This window comes from Panulirus ornatus, chromosome 42, assembly GCF_036320965.1.
Source record: "Panulirus ornatus isolate Po-2019 chromosome 42, ASM3632096v1, whole genome shotgun sequence".
Taxonomy (NCBI): Eukaryota; Metazoa; Arthropoda; class Malacostraca; order Decapoda; family Palinuridae; genus Panulirus; species Panulirus ornatus.
The window spans coordinates 12432554-12457307 of record NC_092265.1 but is presented as its reverse complement, the minus strand read 5'-3'; the positions used below and the strand labels follow the sequence as shown (position 1 = coordinate 12457307).

Sequence of the window (24754 nt, the reverse complement as noted above, 5' to 3'; positions counted from 1 at the left end):
TTTTTGTGTGATCTCTGGTGTCTGCAGATTTCTTGGCCTCTTCCAGTCTAAAACATGACATACAAATGGCTTTATGTATCCTAGACATTAGATTTCAAGTTTAGATTGACTACTACCAGACGTCTGAACTTGGGACTCATCAAAGCATGGCTCATTCATGATGATCTGAGAAAGTAACCACTGGAAGAGTGCATTCTAACTAAGCTAAAAGTAGGTTCATAATTTTTACATATTAGGTAATGGATAGATGTCAGTTTGCCCATAACACATCTGTATCTAACTGGGTATTCATGCCTCTTTAGGACCAGCATCTCTCTTCTGATTCTGTTTTTCAGCACTAGCATGTAAGTACATTTCATTGATTGCCTCACATCATTATCATTATTATTATTTTGCTTTGTCGCTGTCTCCCGCGCTTGCGAGGTAGCGCAAGGAAACAGACGAAAGAAATGTCCCAACCCACCCCCATACACATGTATATACATACACGTCCACACACGCAAATATACATACCTATACATCTCAATGTACACATATATATATATACACACACAGACATATACATATATACACATGTACATAATTCATACTGTCTGCCTTTATTTATTCCCATCACCACCTCACCACACATGGAATAACATCCCCCTCCCCCCTCGTGTGCGAGGTAGCGCTAGGAAAAGACAACAAAGGCCCCATTCGTTCACACTCAGTCTCTACCTGTCATGTAATAATGCGCGAAACCGCAGCTCCCTTTCCCACATCCAGGCCCCCACAGAACTTTCCATTGTTTACTCCAGACGCTTCACATGCCCTGATTCAATCCATTGACATCACGTCAACCCCGGTACACCACATCGATCCAATTCACTCTATTCCTTGCCCGCCTTTCACCCTCCTGCATGTTCAGGCCCCAATGACTAAAAATCTTTTTCACTCCATCTTTCCACCTCCAATTTGGTCTCCCACTTCTCCTCGCTCCCTCCACCTCCAACACATATATCCTCTTGGTCAATCTTTCCTCACTCATTCTTTCCATGTGCCCAAACCATTTCAAAACACCCTCTTCTGCTCTCTCAACCACGCTCTTTTTATTTCCACACACCTCTCTTACCCTTACATTACTTACTCGATCAAACCACCTCACACCACGTAATGTCCTCAAACATCTCATTTCCAGCACATCCACCCTCCTGCGCACAACTCTATCCATAGCCCACGCCTCGCAACCATATAACATTGTTGGAACCACTATTCCTTCAAACATACCCATTTTTGCTTTACGAGATAATGTTCTCGACTTCCAAACATTCTTCAAGGCTCCCAGGACTTTCGCCCCCTACCTCACCCTATGTTTCACTTCCGCTTCCATGGTTCCATCCACTGCCAGATCCACTCCGAGATATCTAAAACACTTTACTTCCTCCAGTTTTTCTCCATTCAAACTTACCTCCCAATTGACTTGACCCTCAACCCTACTGTACCTAATAACCTTTCTCTTATTCACATTTACACTTAACTTTCTTCTTTCACACACTTTACCAAACTCAGTCACCAGCTTCTGCAGTTTCTCACATGAATCAGCCACCAGTGCTGTATCATCAGCGAACAACAACTGACTCACTTCCCAAGCTCTCTCATCCCCAACAGACTGCATACTTGCCCCTCTTTCCAAAACTCTTGCATTCACCTCCCTAACAACCCCATCCATAAACAAATTAAACAACCATGGAGACATCACACGCCCCTGCCGCAAACCTACATTCACTGAGAACCAATCACTTTCCTCTCTTCCTACACGTACACATGCCTTACATCCTCGATAAAAACTCACATTATTATTTTTGTCTTTTCTACCTTGCCATAATCCATTCAGGTACATGATTTTTTCCTTTTGTCTTCAGAGGTTTAGCTGAAGCACGTTTGAGTGATCAGGTTGATGTAACTGAGGGGGTGTTAGGTCCAGTTCCTCATTCCTTGCGAGGATTCCTTGGGCGCCACCAGCTTGTAACTCCTGCTTCAACGGCCTTTCAACAGTGTCCTGGTTGTTGCGATAAGGTAATATGTTGTTCAAACTCCAAACTTTAGTACTATATGGGGTCTGGTTCAGTTTTCATTGCAGCCCAAGAGTCTGTTAGGAAATAAGATTTGTTGAAGTATATGTGAATGAACAGTGTGATCCAACAGCAGCTGATTGTCTAAAACTTTATTACTTGTTAGAATTCCTGTTGTGATATCCTTTAATAACATGTTTTAACTGGTTTTCAGTAGTATCTTTGTTATTTTATGTTTGCAGTTTGTCCCTAATGCTCCACAAATATCTGTTATAACATTCACATTGATAAGGAAGCACTTGGAAAAGAACTTCATTGTGGAATCGAGAAACATATTTAACATATTTTGACTGTTTTCATGCAAGTTGGTTATTATCAGCTCACTTGCAGGAATGGTTAAAGCTGGAAATGAGAAGAAATTGATATAGGAAAAGATAGATATGTGATAACTGTTATGAGCCAATAAGCAAGGAGATGGGAGACAACTGTGAGGAAAAATGTTGGGGTTCTTGGGAAGATGAGGGTAACAAAATTTAGTAGTATAGCAGGGTAGACAATTGACTGAAACGTTTGACAAGTTTTGTATCCGTGGGACTAAGATTGGAGAAGCTAGAGATTGTTTGTATGTTTTTCTTTCTCAAGAGAGAATAAGTGAGCATTAGTTTTTAGATTTATTCTTATTATTACTATTTTATTCATTTTGCTTTGTCGCTGTCTTCCGCGTTAGCGAGGTAGCGCAAGGAAACAGACGAAAGAATGGCCCAACCCACCCACATACACATGTATATACCTACACGTCCACACACGCAAATATACATACCTATACATCTCAACATATACATATGTATATACACACACAGACATATACATATATACACATATACATAATTCATACTGTCTGCCTTTATTCATTCCCATCACCACCCCGCCACACATGAAATAACAACCCCCTCCCCCCTCACGTGCGTGAGGTAGCACTAGGAAAAGACAACAAAGGCCACATTCATTCACACTCAGTCTCTAGCTGTCATGTAATAATGCACCAAAACCACAGCTCCCTTTCCTCATCCAGGCCCCTCAGAACTTTCCATGGTTTACCCCAGATGCTTCACATGCCCTGGTTCAATCCATTGACAGCACGTCGACCCCGGTATACCACATCATTCCAATTCACTCTATTCCTTGCACGCCATTCACCTTCCTTTATGTTCTGGCCCCTATCACTCAAAATCTTTTTCACTCCATCTTTCCACCTCCAATTTGGTCTCCCACTTCTCCTCGTTCCCTCCACCTCTGACACACATATCCTTTTGGTCAATCTTTCCTCACTCATTCTCTCCATGTGACCAAACCATTTCAAAACACCCTCTTCTGCTCTCTCAACCACACTTTTTTTTATTACCACACATCTCTCACCCTATTATTACTTACTTGATCAAAACCACCTCACACCACATATTGTCCTCAAACATCTCATTTCCAGCACATCCACCCTCCTGCACACAACTCTGTCCATAGCCCACGCCTCGCAACCATATAACATTGTTGGAACCACTATTCCTTCAAACATGCCCATTTTTGCTTTCCGAGATAATGTTCTCGATTTCCACACATTCTTCAACGCTCCCAGAACTTTTGCCCCCTCCCCTACCCTATGATTCACTTCCACTTCCATTGATCCATCCGCTGCCAAATCCACTCCCAGATATCTAAAACATTCACTTCCTCCAGTTTTTCTCCATTCAAACTTTCCTCCCAATAGACTTGTCCCTCAACCCTACTGTACTTAATAACCTTGCTCTTATTCACATTTACTCTCAGCTTTCTTCTTTCACACACTTTACCAAACTCAGTCACCAGCTAGTGCAGTTTCTCACTCGAATCAGCCACCAGTGCTCTATCATCAGCGAACAACAACTGACTCACTTCCCAAGCTCTCTCATCCACAACAGACTGCATACTTGCCCCTCTTTCCAAAACTCTTACATTTACCTCCCTAACAACCTCATCCATAAACAAATTAAACAACCATGGAGACATCACACACCCCTGCCGCAAACCTACATTCACTGAGAACCAATCTCTTAACTCTCTGCTTACTCGTACACATGCCTTACATCCTTGATAAAAACTTTTCACTGCTTCTGACAACTTGCCTCCCACACCATATTTTCTTAATACCTTCCACAGAGGGTCTCTGTCAACTCTATCATATGCCTTCTCCAGATCCATGAATGCTACATACAAATCCATTTGCTTTTCTAAGTATTTCTCACACACATTCTTCAAAGCAAACACCTGATCCACACATCCTCTACCACTTCTGAAATCACACTGCTCTTCCCCAATCTGATGCTTTGTACATGCCTTCACCCTCTCAATCAATACCCTCCCATATAATTTACCAGGAATACTCAACAAACTTATACCTCTGTATTTTGAGCACTCACTCTTTTCCCCTTTGCCTTTGTACAATGGCACTATGCAAGCATTCTGCCAATCCTCAAGCACCTCACCATGAGTCATACATACATTAAATAACCTTACCAACCAGTCAACAATACAGTCACTCCCTTTTTTAATAAATTCCACTGCAATACCATCCAAACCCGTTGCCTTGCCGGATTTCATCTTCCGCAAAGCTTTTACTACCTCTTCTCTGTTTACCAAATCATTTTCCCTAAACCTCTCACTTTGCACACCACCTCAACCAAAACACCCTATATCTGCCACTCTATCATCAAACACATTCAACAAACCTTCAAAATATTCACTCCGTCTCCTTCTCATATCTCCACTACTTGTTATCACCTCCCCATTAGCCCCCATCACTGAAGTTCCCATTTTTCTCTTGTCTAATGCACTTTATCTACCTCCTTCCAAAACATCTTTTTATTCTCCCTAAGATTTAATGATACCCTCTCACCCCAACTCTCATTTGCCCTCTTTTTCACCTCTTACACCTTTCTCTTGACCTCCTGCTTCTTTCTTTTATACATCTCCCACTCAATTGCATTTTTTCCCAGCAAAAATCGTCCAAATGCCTCTGTCTTCTCTTTTACCAATAATCTTACTTCTTCATCCCACCACTCACTACCCTTTCTAATCTGCCCACCTCCCATGCTTCTCATGCCACAGTCATCTTCTGCGCAAGCCATCACTGCTTTCCTAAATGCATCCCATTCCTCCCCCACTCCCTTTATGTCCTTTGTTCTCACCTTTTTCCATTCTGTACTCATTCTCTTCTGGTACTTCCTCACGCAAGTCTCCTTCCCAAGCTCACTTATTCTCACCACTCTTTTCACCCAAACATTCTCTCTTCTTTTCTGAAGACCTCTACAAATCTTCACCTTTGCCTCCACAAGATAATGATCAGATGTCCCTCCAGTTGCACCTCTCAGCACATTAACATCCAAAAGTCTCTCTTTCGCGCGCCTATCAATTAACACGTAATCCAATAACGCTCTCTGGCCATCTCTCCTACTTACATATGTATACTTATGTATATCTCTCTTTTTAAACCAGGTATTCCCAATCATCAGTCCTTTTTCAGTACATAAATCTACAAGCTCTTCACCATTTCTATTTACAACACTGAACACCCCATGTACACCAATTATTCCCTCAACTGCCACATTACTCACCTTTGCATTCAAATCACCCATCACTACTATGAATACGAATATTTAAGTGAATTTAAAGTGATGTATGATCTGTAAAAAGAAAAGGCAGTATGTAAGTTGTCAAAGATGATGAAGAAAGATTCATCATGGACTGCCAGCGCATTGACTTGTAAGGCATAGGTGTAGAAGTCCCTTGCCATCGATGAGGTTTTTTCTGGAAGATCCAATGGATGGCAAGGTACAAGGCCTTTGGTAAATAGGGCATGAGGGAGAGTGCCTCTTGAGATACATATTTTAAGCCCTATAAAGAACACTTCAGGGTTCAAAATAAGCATATTATACTTCAAAAACATACTTTTACAATAAAAGTGGAAAGAAATGATTAACAAATTCTCTATAGTAATGATAGATGATGGTACATTACTGCTGATGCTGTGCCTCTGTGCTCTCACAAAGGAGCTGTTTGGCTACACTGAATACAAAAATATCTCAACATTCGTCTTAGCAACACCTGTTTATGACACTCCTCGTGCCTCTCGCTGGCAATTGTGATTAGCTGGACTGGGCTTTGAGCCATGAGACACTTGCCCAATGTGCAAAAGATTTTGATGTAAAATTGTTGGCATTCAGAACTTGATGTCATGGTTGGTAGAATGGTGCACATTATTTAAGTGTGTTTAATCAGATTGGTAGGCAAGGGACCTCTGTGTACAGAAATATAAATTTGTCAAAATACATCTTATTTTAGGTGTAAAAGGACATTATAAGTAATAGTTTTTTGTTTATGAAAAATATATTTTGACATGAAAATAAGCAATTTTTAGTAAAATGTGACTTGAAGAACTAATTTTTCTATGCACACTGGAGGCAAAAAAATGGCTTTTTTAAACTTAGTTTAAAACCGTGAACAGAACTGTGATTTTAGATACTTTATTTAGATGAAAGAAAGTCTCACAAACAAAAATGACAGTTTTGCATATATCATGATTTATAGTTGCTTGAAAAAAAAAAAGATTAGGTAAAAAGAGTAGGAGACAGGATTGTACTGTCATTACATTGCACCTTGTGGGAGTTTTGAAGTGGAAGCAAGGAGGTTGATATGCCAGTAAAAATAGGTACAAGGAGAATGTGACCAAAGAAAATGAATGATTTAACTGAAAGTTGCAATATTCCTTTTATCAGAAACATCTTGTTCTGGAAATTACCTTTTTTATCACCCTTTTTTTATTGTTTATAATACATCCATAGAATATATGAATTTTGTAACCCCTGCTTTCATCAGGTGATATCAGCATACAGAGAAGAAGGTTTTGAATTTCTGCTGAAGGTGTTTAATTCTCCTGCTTATCTGGAAGAAGTATCAGGTCTCAGTGAGCTGCATCAGTGCATCGATGATTCTCAGGTACTTATTCTTGAAAAACCAGTTGATATTAGGTTAAGGTTTTATTTTTATGTGCTTACATACCTGTAAATGTGAATAAGAGCAAGGTTATTAGGTACAGTAGGGTTGAGGGTCAAGTCAATTGGGAGGTGAGTTTGAATGGAGAAAAACTGGAGGAAGTGAAGTGTTTTAGATATCTGGGAGTGGATCTGTCAGCGGATGGAACCATGGAAGCGGAAGTGGATCATAGGGTGGGGGAGGGGGCGAAAATTTTGGGAGCCTTGAAAAATGTGTGGAAGTCGAGAACATTATCTCGGAAAGCAAAAATGGGTATGTTTGAAGGAATAGTGGTTCCAACAATGTTGTATGGTTGCGAGGCGTGGGCTATGGATAGAGATGTGCGCAGGAGGATGGATGTGCTGGAAATGAGATGTTTGAGGACAATGTGTGGTGTGAGGTGGTTCGATCGAGTAAGTAACGTAAGGGTAAGAGAGATGTGTGGAAATAAAAAGAGCGTGGTTGGGAGAGCAGAAGAGGGTGTTTTGAAGTGGTTTGGGCACATGGAGAGAATGAGTGAGGAAAGATTGACCAAGAGGATATATGTGTCGGAGGTGGAGGGAACGAGGAGAAGGGGGAGACCAAATTGGAGGTGGAAAGATGGAGTGAAAAAGATTTTGTGTGAACGGGGCCTGAACATGCAGGAGGGTGAAAGGAGGGCAAGGAATAGAGTGAATTGGAGCGATGTGGTATACAGGGGTTGACGTGCTGTCGGTGGATTGAATCAGGGCATGTGAAGCGTCTGGGGTAAACCATGGAAAGCTGTGTAGGTATGTATATTTGCGTGTGTGGATGTGTGTATGTACATGTGTATGGGGGGGGGGGGTTGGGCCATTTCTTTCGTCTGTTTCCCTGCGCTACCTCGCAAACGCGGGAGACAGCGACAAAGTATAAAAAAAAAAAAAAAAAAAAAAAAAAAACATACCTGTGTGCGAGTCCCCACAAGATTTTGTCTGAGGCAGGGCTAGCGTATAGTGCTTTCTGCATATTTTACAATACTATTGTTTTTTGCTGCCATGTGTATTAAATGGATGTCTCACTTGGGTTCTTCCAAATATATTTTGAGCCATTTGAAGATGTGTGTTTTCACTTGTTTTTATGTATTGTCATTTTCATGTCGGTAAAACACTGAAGAGTCTCTCCATCTTTCATGCTGGGTTCATGATTATTTTTGTTTGGTACCATTTTGATGTATTCTCTTTTGGTAATATGGTAATTATGGTGGTTGCATTATGCTGTTTCTTCAAGTTTATGAAATTTTTAAACTATGTTTTCCATAATATCGTTTTGTCTTGCCAAGCTTGAATTATATATCATTTTTATCTTTTTAGACTCTGTAGTTCAAGCTCTTTCTGTCTTGCATGGTATTTCCTGTACTCCATTCCTCTCTGAAATCACTTCAGCTTATTGCTTTCAGATTGCATTAATTAACTGGTGACCGCACAGTGCAATAGTAGATTGTAAATGTATAAAATTTATATGTTCTCGTAAAGTATAGCACAAAGCTTGTTTATAGAAGTGGGTTGAGGGGTTAGTGGAAGGTTTAGGCTGATGAAGTAGCAGGATTGTTTATGGATGAAACTGTAGACAAAATCATGGGTGAAACTGTACATGTAGATTTGTGTGGTTTCTCTACCTGCTTTCGCTTAGGTTTGAAAAACTGATCCAAAGTCAGTTAGACTTTCATTTCTTCTGCTCATATAGGTCTTTAGACTAAAGCAACCAATGGCTTCAGCCACCAGCCAAGCAACTTGGGAGCTGCATCTACCCTACTTCTGAAAATGTTCAAGGCTTTGTTTTTAAGCTGGAAAGCCTGTGGCAGTCATTTTGTAGTTAACACTTGCTGAGATGGTGTTTCGAGAGGAGTTTCATCTTTAGCTCATTATGATTTCACATCCATAGAATCTTCTCTTAACAAATGTTCTCCATGTAATGGAAGGGACTCCTCCATGTCAGCCTCTCCATATCATCAAAACCAAGTTCATTTCCATAATCTATGATACCCTACTGCACACTTAAGGTGATATCTTCAAACCACTTGGAATTAACAGACACAGGTGAAATTTTCTTCCAAACTCCATTCATTCACAATGAAATAACATAATTGTTTCTAATAATTTGGAGAATGTTGTCCCACCAAAATTACTTAACAGTTGCGTTATTTGTACCATTTGTTGCTGATATAAGCTGCGAGAATGTGTACTAGAAGTAGTGTGCCTTGAATCTAGCAGTCATACTCTGATGTATGGGCTGGAGCAGTGCAAAAAAGCATTCTTTATGTTAGGTTAAGTCGTGTAGATTTATGGGGTGAGCAGAGGGGCATTGTCTTTGAGCACTAAAATTTTAGAATCCAAATTTTCCTTGGTACCATATTCATTCCAAATTGGGAGCCCGTTTGTAGACAGCCAATCTTGAATGTATAGGTGGGGTGGAGTTTAAGGCTGAGTAGGGAGAGCAGTAGTTTAGTGTTTGTAGAGTTGTAATTGTATACACGTGATTAGGCACTTTCGAAAAGGGGGGGGGGGTGACTATAGATTGCTGAAGTGTGAAACAAGTTTGTCTTTTATTTCTGCTTAGGGACTAGTGGTTGATTATGTTGTAGTTTAGGTGACATGTGATGAGAGAATGGAGGGTATATAAAGTGATATTAACATGTACTAAGAGTATATTGGGAGCCCATTTGTAGACAGCCAATCTTGAATGTATGGGTGTATGTTCAGTGGGGTGGAGTTTAAGGCTGAGTAGGGAGAGCAGTAGTTCAGTGTTTGTAGAGTTGTAATTGTATACAGGTGCTTAGGCACTTTCGAAAAGGGGTGGGTGGGGGTGAATATAGATTGCTGAAGTGTGAAGCAAGTTTAAGTCTTTTATTTCTGCTTAGGGACTAGTGGTTGGTTATGGTGTAGTTTAGGTGACATGTGATGAGAGAATGGAGGGTACATAAAGTGATATTAGTATGTATTAAGAGTATATTGTGTGGGAGGTAAGTTGCTAGAGGCAGTGAATTTTTTTATCGAGGATGTAAGGCATGTGTACGAGTAAGAAGAGAGGAAAGTGATTGGTTCCCAGTGAATGTCGGTTTGCACCAGGAGTGCGTGATGTCTCCATGGTTAATTTGTTTATGGATAGGATTGTTAGGGAGGTGAATGCAAGAGTTTTGGAGAGGGGCAAGTATGCAGTCTGTTGTGGATGAGAGGGCTTGGGAAGTGTTTTACTTGTTGTTCACTTACGGTACAGCACTGGTGGCTGATTCAGGTAAGAAACTGCAGTAGTTGGTAAAGTGTGTGAAAGAAGAAAATTGAGAGTAAATGTGAATAAGAACAAGGTTATTAGGTCCAGCAGGATTGAGGGACAAGTAAATTGGCAAGTAAGTTTGAATGGAGAAAAACTGGAGGAAGTGAAGTGTTTTAGATATCCGGGAGTGGATTGGGCAGCAGATGGAACCATGGAAGCGGAAGTGAGTTACAGGGTGGGGGAGGGGGCAAAGGTTCTGGGAGTGTTGAAGAATGTGTGGAAGGCAAGAAAGTTATGGTAGCTGGTTAAAAGCTGTTGTACTGATCTGTGTATGCACATTTGAAAAAATTCAGGGTGTGTAATACAAGTAAATGAAGAAACAGCATAAACTCCTTGAACATACAGAAGTTACCATCTTTGTAAAGTATTCATTTTTCTTCTTCAGGTTTGGGAGCTAAGTGACAGTGAAGAGGAAATGGAATGAAAAGTCGCTTACCGAGTTAATTTAACTACTCCCTTTAGCTTGTGTCCTGATGAAGTTCCAGAAGAGAGCTGTGAAATGCTAAATTATATCAGGAAGAAAATGATAGACATCTTAATTCTTTCCAATTACTAAGGAGCACAGCTGTTATTTCCTTTTCAGGTAAATAAAAAAATTCTTCTTTCTAGATATTTTTATTTATTGTATAGTGTATGTAGACGAAGCAAGTGAAGAAATAGGGATAGGAGTAAAAATAAAAGGAATAATACAAGCTGATTTTTAAAAAATGACGAGATGTTCTATTAGAGATAGAAATGTTGGTACAACAGGATGCAGGGTAGGTGTAAATGAAACAGGTATGTAAGAAAGGGAACATAACAGAGGAGGTGGAAACAAGGGGAGTAATACATCTTAAAAGCTGAAATATGTGTTGGTAAGATGTGAAGTTGCCATTGAATAGATTTCTAAAATGCATGGAAAAACAGAGAGCTTGTTTTGTTTATGATTAGATGAAGGCAGTGATTGTCCTGTTGCATAATTTACGCAAAAAAATATTGAAAGATGTATAAAAGATTGTTGTCGTAACATACTTGGATTGTGGTTTAAGGACTTTTGAACCTCATGTAAGTGAAGATTAGATAAGGAATAAGGCTTGTAGGCCAAATTTTTTCATTTAGACAAGTAATAGGGAAAGCACTAAAGAATATAGGTATCATCTAGACAGGAAATGGAGAAAGCATCAGAATATAGGTAACCACTGATTATCAAGTTTGTGTAATGAGGGTCAGGGTGACAAAATTTTGGTTGGATGCTGAATTGCTTATTAATATGCATCCACATGTAAATCTTTATGATGATATATCAGACAGTGCTTGTAAAATGAACTCGGATGTAAAACTTAAGCAAGGCATGGATGATATGTGGCTACTGGGGGTAAGAGAATATAGTAGTGCTTCCTCTACTTCATAAGAGCAAATTTTAATGAAAGTAAATTTAGAACTTATGGAATTAGGAAACGGTATGCTAAGAGTCAGTAGGAAAGTACCATGGAGGTTTTGAATTATGCATGAAAGACTCCTGAATCCTGTTATTAGCTTTCATGACAGAAGTAGTGCTTGTGTGCAAGTAAATGGTTGTGTGTGTAGTGTGAAAAAATATAGGTTTCAAGTCACCAACTCGGCCAACTAAATCATGGTATATTTTGATAAAATTCCTTAAAATCCATTTCATTTACTATTGCCATGGATTCAAAGATGGAGACAAATATTCCATGTGTATGTCTTTATACTTGTCTTTAACTCCAGTTTCAGATTATTAGCTTTGTTGTGTTTAACCCTTAAACATCAGGAGGCATACATGTATATGTTTTTCTGACTTTGTACCACTAATGCATTAAATCAGCAATGCCTTAGGGTATGATGCACACCCTCCCATACCATTTCCCCACCATTCTCCTTTGGGACCTATGCATTAATTTCACTATTATTTTATACCAATATGAAATGTATTATTTTTTTTGTATATATTCATTACATTTCAATGCATTTCTTTCATCCTATAGCAGAAAATTTGAATGATGCACTCCCTTTAAAAGCCTTCATCTACCATTCCCCATGTGGATTTACGTAACGTCACCATTATACCATTCATATATGTATACTTTTTTATATATATAAATCCTTTACAAATATTTCTTTCATTTCATAATCAAAAAAATTAAAATCCTTGCTTTTTTGTTGATGTAGTGATCAACTTTTTGCAAGTCACCTGTAGTTTAAGGGTTATATTTTTATCAGACTTGGTGAGGTTACATATTTCATTCTTTTGATCAAGTTTGGCTAGAATAGTAATTAATACCAACTAGTTTTACTGAATTTCATTAGATTTTTATTTGACTTGGTGAAATGAGTATTTATTCTTAGCAAGTTTAGTGATGGAGCTGAAGAATTCTCCTTTCTATATAAATCTGTGCATAGTACAAACACTAAGAAGTTTGTTCTCCTAACCTCTTGATAATGTCAACATACACCTAGTCATTGTAATCATAAGGTTAAGAATGACTGAAATACTGTACCTGTTAAGTAGCTTTTGGCTGAACAATTATTTACTTAGTTTAGCAAATGAGTTTGAACTGTGAGATCTCCCCTTTACTGAATGAGTTAGTGGTTCTCAACTTCCAAATTAATGTAGACAAATGTCACTGACTGTACATCAGTTGATTATATTTGGCTGTGAAAAGTTATGCTGGACTTGAGAAATCTTTCATTTCTTCACTTTTTGGCTTATATTTAAAGATACAAATTACATAATTGTATGCCAATAAGCATATTTGCTTCAACTCTGTTTTAGATCAAAGACCTTGTTAAATCATGCTGTACTTTTATCAGAATTTGTAAACTCACTCACACGGCCAACCTGAAACCTGAGGATGTTTTCTTAACTTTTGGAAGGTTCTCATCTGTTACCAGTGATCATATTCCGACATGTTAAAATATTGTAGTCATTATTCACACAGCCATAGTACTGTAGTTTTATTGTGTATGTTTTTTTACTTATAAAAGATAGGGACAGGTTTCAATGTATCACATTGAAAGCTAGTGTGAGTGTATACAAAAGAAGCAGCCGTTTGTATATTTTTAGTAGTTCCTTTCTAAGGTGGGAGAGGCAATTAGATATGAAAGAAAAAGATCCCATTTTATAACTAAAGTTTTTAAGAAATAAAGTCAATGAAGGAGAATACATAATACATTGTATATTTTCCATCTGAATGGTATACATTAAGAAGACTATTTGAGATATAGTATTGCATTATTTTAAACATTCTAAAAGGGGAATTCATAAGAATCAAAAGTATATGGATACATAAGATTCTAAAGCATATTCCTACGCAATCCAATATTGTAATTGAAGTTTTAAAGAAATCAGTTTTATCAAGGATAAGCATGATACATTGTACATTTTCCATCAGAACATTATACATTAAATGAAGACTATTCAAGATATTGTATTGCATTATTTTAAACATTCTAATTGGGGAATTCATAAGAATCATAAGTATATGGATACATAAAAGATTCTGAAGCATATTCCTACCATTTTCTCTACTTCCATAACAAACTCATAGCACAGTAGGCAGGATTGTTGGGAGGATGCTATTTCATGTGTGGCAGGGTGGCAACAGGATTGAATGAAGGCAGCAAATATGAATATGTACACGTGTATATATGTATATGTCTGTGTATATGTATTTATGTATATATGCGTGTATGGGTGCTTATGTACATGTGGGTGGGTTGGGCCATTCCTCGTCTGTTTCCTTGCATTACCTCGCTAATGCAGGAGACAGTGATTAAGTACAAGATTGAATAATTTTCCCTTGATGAAATTAAGAAAATTGACTTGTATGTGCTACAAGTGATAACATTCTGCTTGCAAGGGCTTAAGGAAATGGAAAATCACTGGTGAGGGTGTCTGACTTCCTGTTACTGATTGTAGAGCAGTCTTCTAAAGAGTACTAGAGTCATTCAACTTTAAATGTGTGTTAAATGTTCTTCACTGTACTAAATGTATGGATATACGTGATTAATTTTTTCATATTTTGTGCATGGATTCTTGCACACTGACCAACAGTCAATAGCCATTAAAGTCAACATACATACACATCTGTTTTGTACAGGCAAGCAAATGCTCCAATTAAGGCAGTCAATGACATTTGTTCATATTTTTACCATAGTTTAAGGCAGTTACTCAATTTACCACTAACATACAAAACCTAGGCTTTGAATCCCATTTGGGTAAAGCTGATTGGGCTAACATTCCTTGTTTCTTCATAAGGTGAAGATAGTGTCTTGAACTTACCTGTAAGTATTAATATTGTTCACTTGCAGATTGTTCAGTCCAAAGTCCATATTTAGTGAAAATCAAGCGCTGGAATTTTAGGGTTAAGTATTTACAATAGAAGCTACAGATTTTTTAAAATTAAAACTACATGGAACCTTTCAAAGAACCCATGCAGTATATTTGCACTTTCCCCTCAATATTTTTGGCTACTTGTGTAATCACCACACCATCCACCCCTTTTAGTCTCCTTATATGACACTCATGGAGGTTATTCTTTCTCCCCTATCCCTCGGGATTATTTTTTTTTTTACTTAATCACAGTCTCCCTTGTTAGTGAGGTTGCGCAAGGAAACAAACGAAAGAATGGCCTAACACTCGCATGTACATACAAATGCCCACACACGCATATATACATGCCTATATATTTCAGCATATATGTACATACTCATATTTGCTGCCTTCATTCATTCTTGATGCCACCACATGAAATAGCATTCCACCTGCTTCTTGTTCCCTCTACCTGACACACATCCTCTGTCGGTCTTTCCTCACTCGCTTCCACTTCCATCCGGTGATAACTCCACTTAATATCTAAAGCGTGCCACATCCTCCATTATTTTCTCCCAATTAAATTGTCCCTCAACTCTACTGAACATTATCTCCCCAAAATATACTTCAAGCTCAAGTTCCTTAGTAACATGCCAAGAATGCAATTGTGTATCTTGCAAATTTATAGTTAATTCAGCAATATATCCACTAGTAATCTCCAATTATGGAGAATATATAAACCCAGTCCATGATGTCCACACCTTGATGCCATTTATCCCAAGTGGTTTAAATGCCATTGTGTAGTCCATTGCCAGCAGGCTCTTTACAAAATACTTAAATACTTATATTCAACCTCTAATTTGTTATTAACCATACTTGTTGCATACACTGACCAATAAGCATCATCTTGAGCATTAATAACAGTCAGCCGTTATTACAGATTTTCCCTCAAACATTTCCCATTTGATGTATAAAATTAAATGTTAACGGGTTTTAGGTTCATATTAAATTAGGTTTTATTAGTTGGGCAAAATTAGAGTTGTCAAATAGCAAAAAAAATGTAATCCACTGCAGACAGTATCCCATGTATTGGATGTTAAAGAGAAGCAAGCAAACAATTTCCAGTTTATTATAAACAATACTATCTTTCACACACACACCTGGAATGGATTGTGCATACATTCTTTGTATTGTGGTACCCCAGTCAACATAATGAGATGATTATTAGAGCTGATAAAACATGATAAAGATGAAATGTTTTTCCATTATAATTTACATTCAAACAATGCACCCGTAATAAGTTTTACAATTCGTCCTTATCGAAGTCTTCATCTCCACCAGGTGGTGGTGCACCACCAGCACCCTGGTAAAGCTTAGCAACAATTGGTTGCACAATGTCTTCCAATTCCTTTTTCTGTGCCCTGTATTCTTCTGCCTCTGAATCAGGGTGATCCTCCAGCCATTTAATTTTCTCATCAATTGCTTCTTCTATCTTTTCTTTGTCTTCATCAGAAAGTTTAGCTCCAAGCTTTTCTTTATCATTAACCTGGTTCTTAAGACTGTAAGCATAAGATTCAAGTTCATTTCTTGATTCAACACGTTCCTTAAGTTTTTTGTCCTCATCAGCAAAGATCTCAGCATCTTTTATCATGCGCTCGATGTCTTCTGGTGTTAGGCGATTCTGATCGTTGGTAATTACAATTTTTTCTTTATTGCCTGTGCCCTTGTCTTCAGCAGACACCTGGAGGATACCATTGGCATCAATTTCAAAGGTTACTTCAATTTGTGGTACACCACGAGGAGCAGGGGGAATGCCTGTCAAGTCGAATTTTCCAAGGATGTGGTTGTCCTTTGTCATTGGTCTTTCTCCTTCAAATACTTGGATGGTAACAGTATGTTGGTTATCAGATGCTGTGGAAAATATCTGGGATTTCTTTGTTGGAATGACAGTGTTACGAGAGATCAACTTTGTCATAACGCCACCTACAGTTTCAATACCCAATGTAAGGGGGTTAACATCTAATAACACCAAGTCATTTGTATCATCTTCACCTGACAACACACCTGCTTGGACAGCAGCTCCATAAGCCACAGCTTCATCTGGGTTGATTCCTCGAGATGGTTCTTTGCCATTAAAGAATTCTTTAACCAGCTGTTGGATTTTGGGGATACGAGTAGAACCACCTACCAAGACTATTTCATCAATTTCTTTCTTCTGCAAGTCTGAATCTTCAAGGACTTTCTGCACTGGCTTCATAGTTGATCTGAAGAGGTCCATGTTAAGTTCTTCAAACTTGGCACGAGTTAGTGTTTCAGAGAAGTCCTCACCCTCAAAGAAGGATTCTATTTCAATCCTAACTTGATGACTGGAAGAGAGGGACCTCTTTGCCTTCTCCACTTCACGACGAAGTTTCTGCACAGCACGATTGTCTTTCCTGATGTCCTTGCCCTTCTTTTTCTTGTAGAGCTTTATAAAGTGGTCCATGACACGCTGATCAAAGTCTTCACCACCAAGGTGGGTGTCACCATTTGTGGCCACGACCTCAAACACTCCAGAGTCAATGGTTAATAAGGATACATCAAATGTACCACCACCAAGGTCAAATACCAAGATGTTCTTTTCTCCATCCTTCTTGTCAATACCATAAGCAATAGCAGCAGCAGTAGGCTCATTGATGATTCTCATGACAGTTAATCCAGCGATAGTACCAGCATCCTTAGTGGCCTGACGCTGAGCATCATTGAAATAAGCAGGAACAGTAACAACGGCATGGGTGACTGTTTTGCCAAGGTAAGCTTCAGCAACTTCTTTCATTTTCCCAAGCACCATGGCGGAAATCTCTTCAGCAGCAAATACCTTATCGCCCTGTGAAGTTGTTACTTGAATATGGGGCTTGTCATTTTTCTTGATAACTTTGAAAGGGAAGAACTGAATGTCATGCTGAACAGATTTGTCTGTCCATTCACGACCTATGAGACGCTTTGCATCAAATATGGTGTTCTCTGGATTTGTAGTCAGTTGATTCTTGGCAGCATCTCCAATTAGCCTTTCTCCTTCTGAAGTGAAAGCTACATATGAAGGTGTGATCCTGTTGCCTTGATCATTGGCTATGATCTCTACTCTTCCATTTTTGAATACACCAACACTGTAATGCAGAATACAAGAGCATGTTAGAAACAATGTAAAGTAAAAGTACTAATTTGAATAAATAATTTAGTCTCGAGGAAAACTGGTCTTCAAGGGCAAAATATTCCTTCCCATGCTCATAGTATTTGAGGAAGCTTATCGAAGTACAAGGCATTTAACATTCTCCAAGTGATATCTTGCATTTTAAATAACTTTTACGACGAAATTTTTTAAGACTTGACCGCTACAAATGTAAATTATGTCAATGAACCTTACTTGCAAAGAAATGTTTAAATACGAAATACTCATTCCTGGAGACTACACATACAGGAAAAATTGATTAGTTTATGGATTAGCATATCAGAGGTAGTCAAAGTGTTTTAAAGATAATTTGGGTATGACTGCAATGGGAAAGTAGCTGTAGCACTTATTCAAATTATGAAACTAGGACAATTTTAACAAAGCTAACCTTAATTTAAAAATGTTGCAAACATTGCCAATTTTAATAAAAATTTTAGCCCCAATTAAAGATTTATTAGAAAGTTCGGACAGAACTTCAAGGTTTTGAATATTTTTTTTTGGCGATAGAGGAAAGTTTCAAATGACAAAACTGTGCCATTTGCAAAAACTTACCAGGAGTAGGTAGTTCCAAGATCTATTCCAATAACCGTTCCTACATCTTCCTTCTTATTTTCTTTGGCAGTTACTACTGCCATTACAGCCACAAGGGCCAACACTGTCCAACCCCTCATAGTGGACCTGGAAAAGAACATTAAATTAAACTTCCGACCAATTAAATGCTCAAACAATGGTGTACACAAAGTTATGAAAACAATATACAAATTACTTGAAAAACTAAATGGCAGGTAGGAAAATATTTTTTGGCATATCTTTAAGAAACAAATATGATTAATAAAAAAATATCACTTTCCCCATGAACTAAAGCCCATACCACAAAAAGCAATTCAAACACTCATTCTAGAGTAGACATTAATATTCAAGAATCTTAAATTCAATATTCACTAATCTTAATCTTGGAGCCATTAAACTTATTATATACTCATTTAAAACTGTTCCGGATATTTTATAATACGAATATAGCCATGGTCAAAATTATTTATATATAAGACATTTTAAAACTGGCCACGAACCAGCTGGAAAGTATTGCAAACTTTTGCTTTATCGATTACTTCCGTGGTACATTCCAGAACCAGTACGTTTCAACTAAGCAAATTCTATCCACAGTATTACAGTAGTGCATTAGAGAATTACACGTCATCCAATAGACAAACTTGTGTTCCACCAAATATGTTAATTAGGTCAGTGTACGTCATACGTGGGTTGTACACCGGCTTAAATGTCAAACGTCAACCATCAGAAATTTAGTTTTGTTTTTTAAACCTAAGTACCTCACGATACTCCATGGTATTCAATTGTTTGATATTGTTAAAATTAGTATATAATGCTTAGATTATCATTCAAATATCTATAGTTCAATGCATAGTGCAATTACTAGCAAACTATAATTGGAATAAAGATATTAACCATGAATTTGAGGTCTAAACACTACACAATATTAGAAATGAATCTGATACCTAATTACAACGCAATAATACTGTCGTTAATAAATATCCTACTACACATTTATGGATACCAAACTAGAACAGCATCAAACCGGCAACACCCCATACGATCAATACAGAAAATTCTTTCACCATATAACATATATCCACATAACACTACAACAAATACATATCCACACTTACCACCGTATCAAACACTTAATATTTTTCTCTTCACAAAATACTTCACTAAAATCCCTACACGATCACTACCGATGTCTAGTTGGTGAATGACACTATACGGTGTCTGCCTCTGAAAGGGGGTAGAAATATTGTCTGCTAAGTTTCGTGGAGTTCAGCCATTGGCCAGGTTAAACCACGTGGTACAACTTTGGCTATTCTGATTGGCCAACGTCATCACGCAGGCCCTGCTGCTATTGGTACACGTCTTCCAACTCTAGCACCTCACAATAGTCAAATTATGGATTTTCATTTCTATTTTTGTTCCATAGACAACCATTATTATAACATGAAAATAATATGTACTTTTATGATGCTTCTATTTGTTACAAAAGGATATAAGTAATTTAATAAATAAAGTTTATATAGATCGTAATTACGCTTTGTAGATACATTTCTTCCAGTAAGTGGCTTTCTTTCAGCCTCCGAGGAAGTGACGTCATGTATCTGAGTATGAGAGAACGCTGAACCATCGGGAACATCCACTTCTACATCAACTAGAGAAAGGTTTGTACGTCTTTTCCTGTTGCATCATTTACTCGTCATCAATGATACATTTTTTAGTCTTATGCCACGTGTGTACTTATGCGAAAGGTGTTCTCATGGTCGATGAACTACGATACAGAAGCACCATCATTTTGTTGCTAGGTGGGTAGGTTTGCGTTTCACGTGTTCCCATGGCTGATTCACGTGGAGGCTAAGTTTCTAGAGTTTTCCGGTTCTTTTTAAATATTGTTGTGGATTTCAATTTCCTTTCACCGCAGATTGATTTTTCGTAAGTATTTTTCTCTGATTAATGTAATTGATTTAGGAAAGGAAAATTGCATAAATCTTTGACCATTTTTATACAAAGAAACCGGCTTCTTCCAGCACTGCACTCTTATTTTGTCCTCGAAAACCCGAAACCTTGTTAGATTAACTATTTCACTGGCTTTAGTATTATTAAAAATATTTTCCAGTGCAGATTTGATTGATATACTTTGATACTTTTAACATTTCTGCTTTTAGTAGTGTATTATCGGAAATTCGATAACGATTGGGGTATTAAGTTTTAGCTAATTTTATCAGGTTAGAATGTTAGTGACATGTGTAGTTAAATGGTAAGCTTTGAAATAGTTTATTCATATGGTCACTAGTGGGTAGGCCGGGATGTGGTATGTGCTAATATTAAAACTTTGCCCGTCCATGTGCCGGCATCTAACTGTAGAATCTATTGTTATACTCGAGAAATATTATTTCTCCCTGTATAGAATGGTCTTTTATTTGAATATTTTATTTTTGTATATATATTTCTTGAGGAAACTTCTGCTTCGCGTTGATCACGTGAGAATCTACAGACACTTGATAGGAATGAATATAAATTATATTAACCGACATGGTACTCTTCAGTATGAACCACACATGTACATCATCATGGACACTACCAAGTCTATAACTCTGCCTTAATATCGTGAGGATTGGGAATATAGGGATATAATAATTCAGACCCGCCATATTGTGCCGTCTTCCACCTCGTGGCCTCGGGCTGTGACGAATTTGGAAGATTTATCTTTTGGCTCCAGAAATAATAATTTGCATCTCAGGATTAAGGAAAGTCAAAGAGTTTATCATACAAGAATAGTGGTAGATTGCAAACCGTACGGACGTGGCTGGAATGGCGTCGTCACTACAAATGCGGCATTATATAAGGAACAGTTTTCCCCCCCCGAGGCTGGTTATCATGGCGAGTTTTAATGTACTTGATGATCAAGGGAAGCACGTTGATATTTTGGGATTGCAAGTGTTATAGCAATTAGAAAGTTGATGGAAGTAGTACTACTGCATGACAGAATTAAGTAACGTGAATTAAGTTAGCATAAATGCATTTTGAGTAGTCTAATATCTGTGTTGGCTTGTTACAATCACCACCACCAATTCTATTAAGCAAGCTGGGTCAGGAGGGCAACGCTTATTTTGTCGACAAGTTGCATCAGTTGGCCGTACGTATACGTGATCTTGTCTTTTGTCTCCTGTTGTGTATATGTTAGAATAATCTAGGAAGCATGGTTAGTTGACTTGCAATATTTAAAACTATTGGTATTCCATTCTCTGGTACGGCACCGTGCCTATCATTGGTTTATGGACACTGCCGTCATATTCAAATGTTGGTTGAATAATAATTTTATTCAGAATTTAGGGATCTGTATCTGGTGGTTAGCTTTAGTTTGGGAATGCTAAGCTAGTCCGCTGGGTGCTACGACAGGGAGTGTAATTCTGTAAGTTTCTGCATACCATATACTCTTTTAAGTAGGCATTCAGCTCAGTCTGGGTAAGAGTAGTAATGACTTAGGGGATTCATTAGTCTGTAAGTGAATTTGTCCCTGTTAGACTTGTCGGCAAAACAGCGTTTTACTCCTTTGTGACTCGTCCTGAAAAGAGAAATCATCCATCCAAATGGTGTTTAAAGCACTTGCTAATAATGCATACTGTTGAGTTACTGTTTTGATGTCTAGTTTCCATCATAATCACTTCTCAGAATGTTCCCTGCCTGCCGTCCCCCCTCCTTTTAAAGTGGTTCTCATAATGTGAGCAGAGCATTTAAGTAGAAGGAAATTGAGGTAAAAGCACTTTGTATCGACTAAACTCTATGGATTGTTATTGATGATCAAAATACATGGAGTAGAATAGGAAAGAGAGCCTTTTATTGCATTCTGAACGTAATTTTCATTGGCCATTTGTACATTACTGGCCTGCAGATAGGTGAGAACATTCTACTTGACACTTATTCTCTCTAGCTTGTCTTTTACTGGAATTAACTCTTACAAACTTCCCAAAATATTGAAGTGATGCACATGGGTTAGGTGGAAAGCGAGATTGTTAGAGTATTTGGTTTAGAGGATAAGCAAAAGTTTAAAACTACAAGGTTAATTTTAGAGGTGCTCGAGAGTTTAAATGTTTCTATAAGACCAACATGAGACTTTACCAAGTATGTTTGCTCCAATGAGTGCTTTAAAATGTGGTAAACATTACTTCATAGCGAAGTAATCCAAATCCCAGTATGAAATTAGTTTAATATTTACTACAGTTCTGCAGGACAACTCTATACAGACTCCTAAAATAGTTTAGTCTGGTGGGTGAAAGTAGTTTTAATTGCGGCATGGGAAGATAGTTACTGCTGCTGGCTATTAATATCAGTTTCAGTATGGGATGTGTGACCTCTATAAATTGTTTTTGGCTTCCTGTAAGCACCAGTCTGGATTTGTTCCTCTCTGGCCGTCGAAGTGGAAGTAGATGATTTCCTTTTCTTTATGGGTGAGATAGATTATATTTCTTGTAGTTTGTCTCAATGAGAAGAGGTATAAGTTAATATCTATTCAAGGTTTATAGTGTTGCTTGAAAAATGAAATGATTTTAATTTGTTGAGTACACAAACTTTGCCTAATTTATTTTTCCTTTTCAGGTAAAATGTCACAAGCTGGCAGTGATTTTTCACAGCAGGAATGTGGGGACGTTGGTCACTACCTTCGTATACTTAATCCTTCGGAGGTAAAGTGCTTGCATCACCAAGATTCCCGTGGATTAGTTGGAGAATTTCAGCAACAGAAGCTGGAAAAAGAGGCTGCTAAGAACTGGGATAAATTTTACAAACGCAATGAAACTAGGTATGTTGAAAAAAGGTTTTATTTATGTGCAGTACATATTCTCTGGTTAAGAACAGATTTTGACAAAAGTAATTGCTATTGAGTTTAGTAGTTTTGTTTACCTGTAATGATTAACTTGCCTAGATCTGAATGACATGAAAGACAGACTGTGATTCCTGGTCCGAAGTGGACAAAATTTAAAACTATAGTATACATACTCTTCACATTTGGGAGGCATCTGTGAATTGTAAGAGGAACGATTAGTTTCAGAGAATTTGATATCCTGTTTTCCATGAAGTTTTGTTGTACTCGGTCATTCATGATGTACTTTACCATCCAGTCTTAAAACTAGTACGTTTGAGCTCTGAAGCACGTTCCATGCACAAAGGATTTCTGGCAGCAGTTTAAAGTGAACTCTTCTGCAAACCATTTGACAACTGTTACACCATAGAATTCATCATATCTTTACATAGGATTGCTTTCTTTTAGTTTGAGATGGGTATCCTAGAAAGGTATTACCCACAGGTTGGATGTGGATGGTTGGAGTATTGTTGAAAGAATTATTGATAGTGGAATGGTAGTCTGGTAGTTTTAAGGAAGCTTAAATCGTTATCAACAATTGGCAAAGCACTTATGATTTTGCCTTATGACACTGTATTATCTCAATGGGTGGAACCGTTCACAAAGCAATTAATGCATCTGAGCTCTCTTAGTTGGGCAGGTGTGACATATGGCACCCCTGCAGAGCAGTAGGCAAGCACATTGGTAGATCACCATGTGTGCAAGATTGAAGCCTCCACAGTGTTACAGGACAGCATGAGTGAGATAGTGTTTGAAGGCCATTAAACTTTGCATACTCATTCTTGATGATGGTGCAGTTGGCAGTTTCCATTGGAATCGAGGCTTGGTGGCATCAATTTTTGGGAAGTATCTTGCCTCAACAGTATTACGTCATTTCTACAAACTTTGTCAGCTTCATTTTTATGCTTGCAACCACATATGACAGTTTTATTCAAGCTGTAGTGGTGCCTGATCCATTCAAACCAACCCTTGCTCATAGCAATGCTTGTTTGTGGGTTTTAGCTTTTTTCCAGATCCTTTAACCTTTGGGACTTTGGGACTTGGGAAGGTTATACCTTATTGAGTTTTGCGTAACATTGCGATTCTAAACCATATGGCAAACCTTACTGTTAAACATGTTTGATTTTGTGGTATAGCTGTGCTCATCTTTTGTTAGCTAGGATATTGTGCACTTTTGTATATAAGAAAAGTATTGTCCCCCAAGCTTGAAGTTCCTAATAATCTACAAGTGACTGAGATTAAAACACTACACTGCAGCTGCATCAGGGTGGCGGCAAAGCTGTTTTAATCATAGTCAGCCAGTTATAGATTATTAGAAACTTCAGGCCTGGGGGGGGCAGCACTTTTAGGGGGGAGATTTTACACCAGCCCCTCCCCAGTCTGCTGAAGCAGTAGGTACTCCACCATCGAGA

The 24754-nt window shown here is 38.0% G+C and overlaps 3 protein-coding genes across 10 annotated transcripts in view; 2 read left to right on the top strand and 1 right to left on the bottom strand.

The window, feature by feature from the left end:
- Atg7 (Autophagy-related 7) overlaps positions 1–13568 on the top strand; it is an 87891-nt gene extending 74323 nt beyond the window's left edge. For all 4 annotated transcript variants that reach the window (XM_071686524.1, XM_071686527.1, XM_071686526.1 and 1 more), the window contains exons 14-16: positions 1902–2055; positions 6957–7076; positions 10789–13568. In XM_071686524.1, the coding sequence (XP_071542625.1) occupies positions 1902–2055; positions 6957–7076; positions 10789–10827 (313 nt within the window). In that variant the 3' untranslated portion in view covers positions 10828–13568. The remainder of the gene's footprint in view (positions 1–1901; positions 2056–6956; positions 7077–10788) is intronic.
- A 2257-nt stretch (positions 13569–15825) lies between these two features.
- Hsc70-3 (heat shock protein 70 cognate 3) lies at positions 15826–19783 on the bottom strand. The gene is made up of 3 exons (XM_071686528.1): positions 19606–19783; positions 18473–18598; positions 15826–17858 (listed from the first exon to the last, which is right to left on the bottom strand). Exons 2-3 carry the CDS (start codon positions 18589–18591, stop codon positions 16016–16018), a joined length of 1962 nt encoding a protein of 653 aa, XP_071542629.1. The 5' UTR covers positions 18592–18598; positions 19606–19783; the 3' UTR covers positions 15826–16015.
- A 261-nt stretch (positions 19784–20044) lies between these two features.
- The window catches only part of LOC139761911 (tRNA N(3)-cytidine methyltransferase METTL6), a 40415-nt gene continuing 35705 nt past the window's right edge, over positions 20045–24754 (top strand). For 3 of the 5 annotated variants that reach the window (XM_071686542.1, XM_071686539.1, XM_071686543.1), the window contains exons 1-2: positions 20229–20289; positions 23081–23282. In XM_071686542.1, coding sequence (XP_071542643.1) covers positions 20244–20289; positions 23081–23282 — 248 coding nt within the window. In that variant the 5' untranslated portion in view covers positions 20229–20243. Of the gene's footprint in view, positions 20149–20228; positions 20290–20395; positions 20417–23080; positions 23283–24754 lie in introns of those variants that run through there. The other 2 variants (XM_071686540.1, XM_071686541.1) reach the window with 2 other exon arrangements.

What these genes read in the sequence shown, in the direction of transcription:
- Hsc70-3 (XM_071686528.1), bottom strand. Translation starts at nt 18,591, where the DNA reads ATGAGGGGTTGGACAGTGTTGGCCCTTGTGGCTGTAATGGCAGTAGTA. An exon ending in CTTGGAACTACCTACTCCTG is followed by an intron (nt 17,859 to 18,472) that starts GTAAGTTTTTGC and finishes TCTGCATTACAG; the next exon opens with TGTTGGTGTATTCAAAAATG.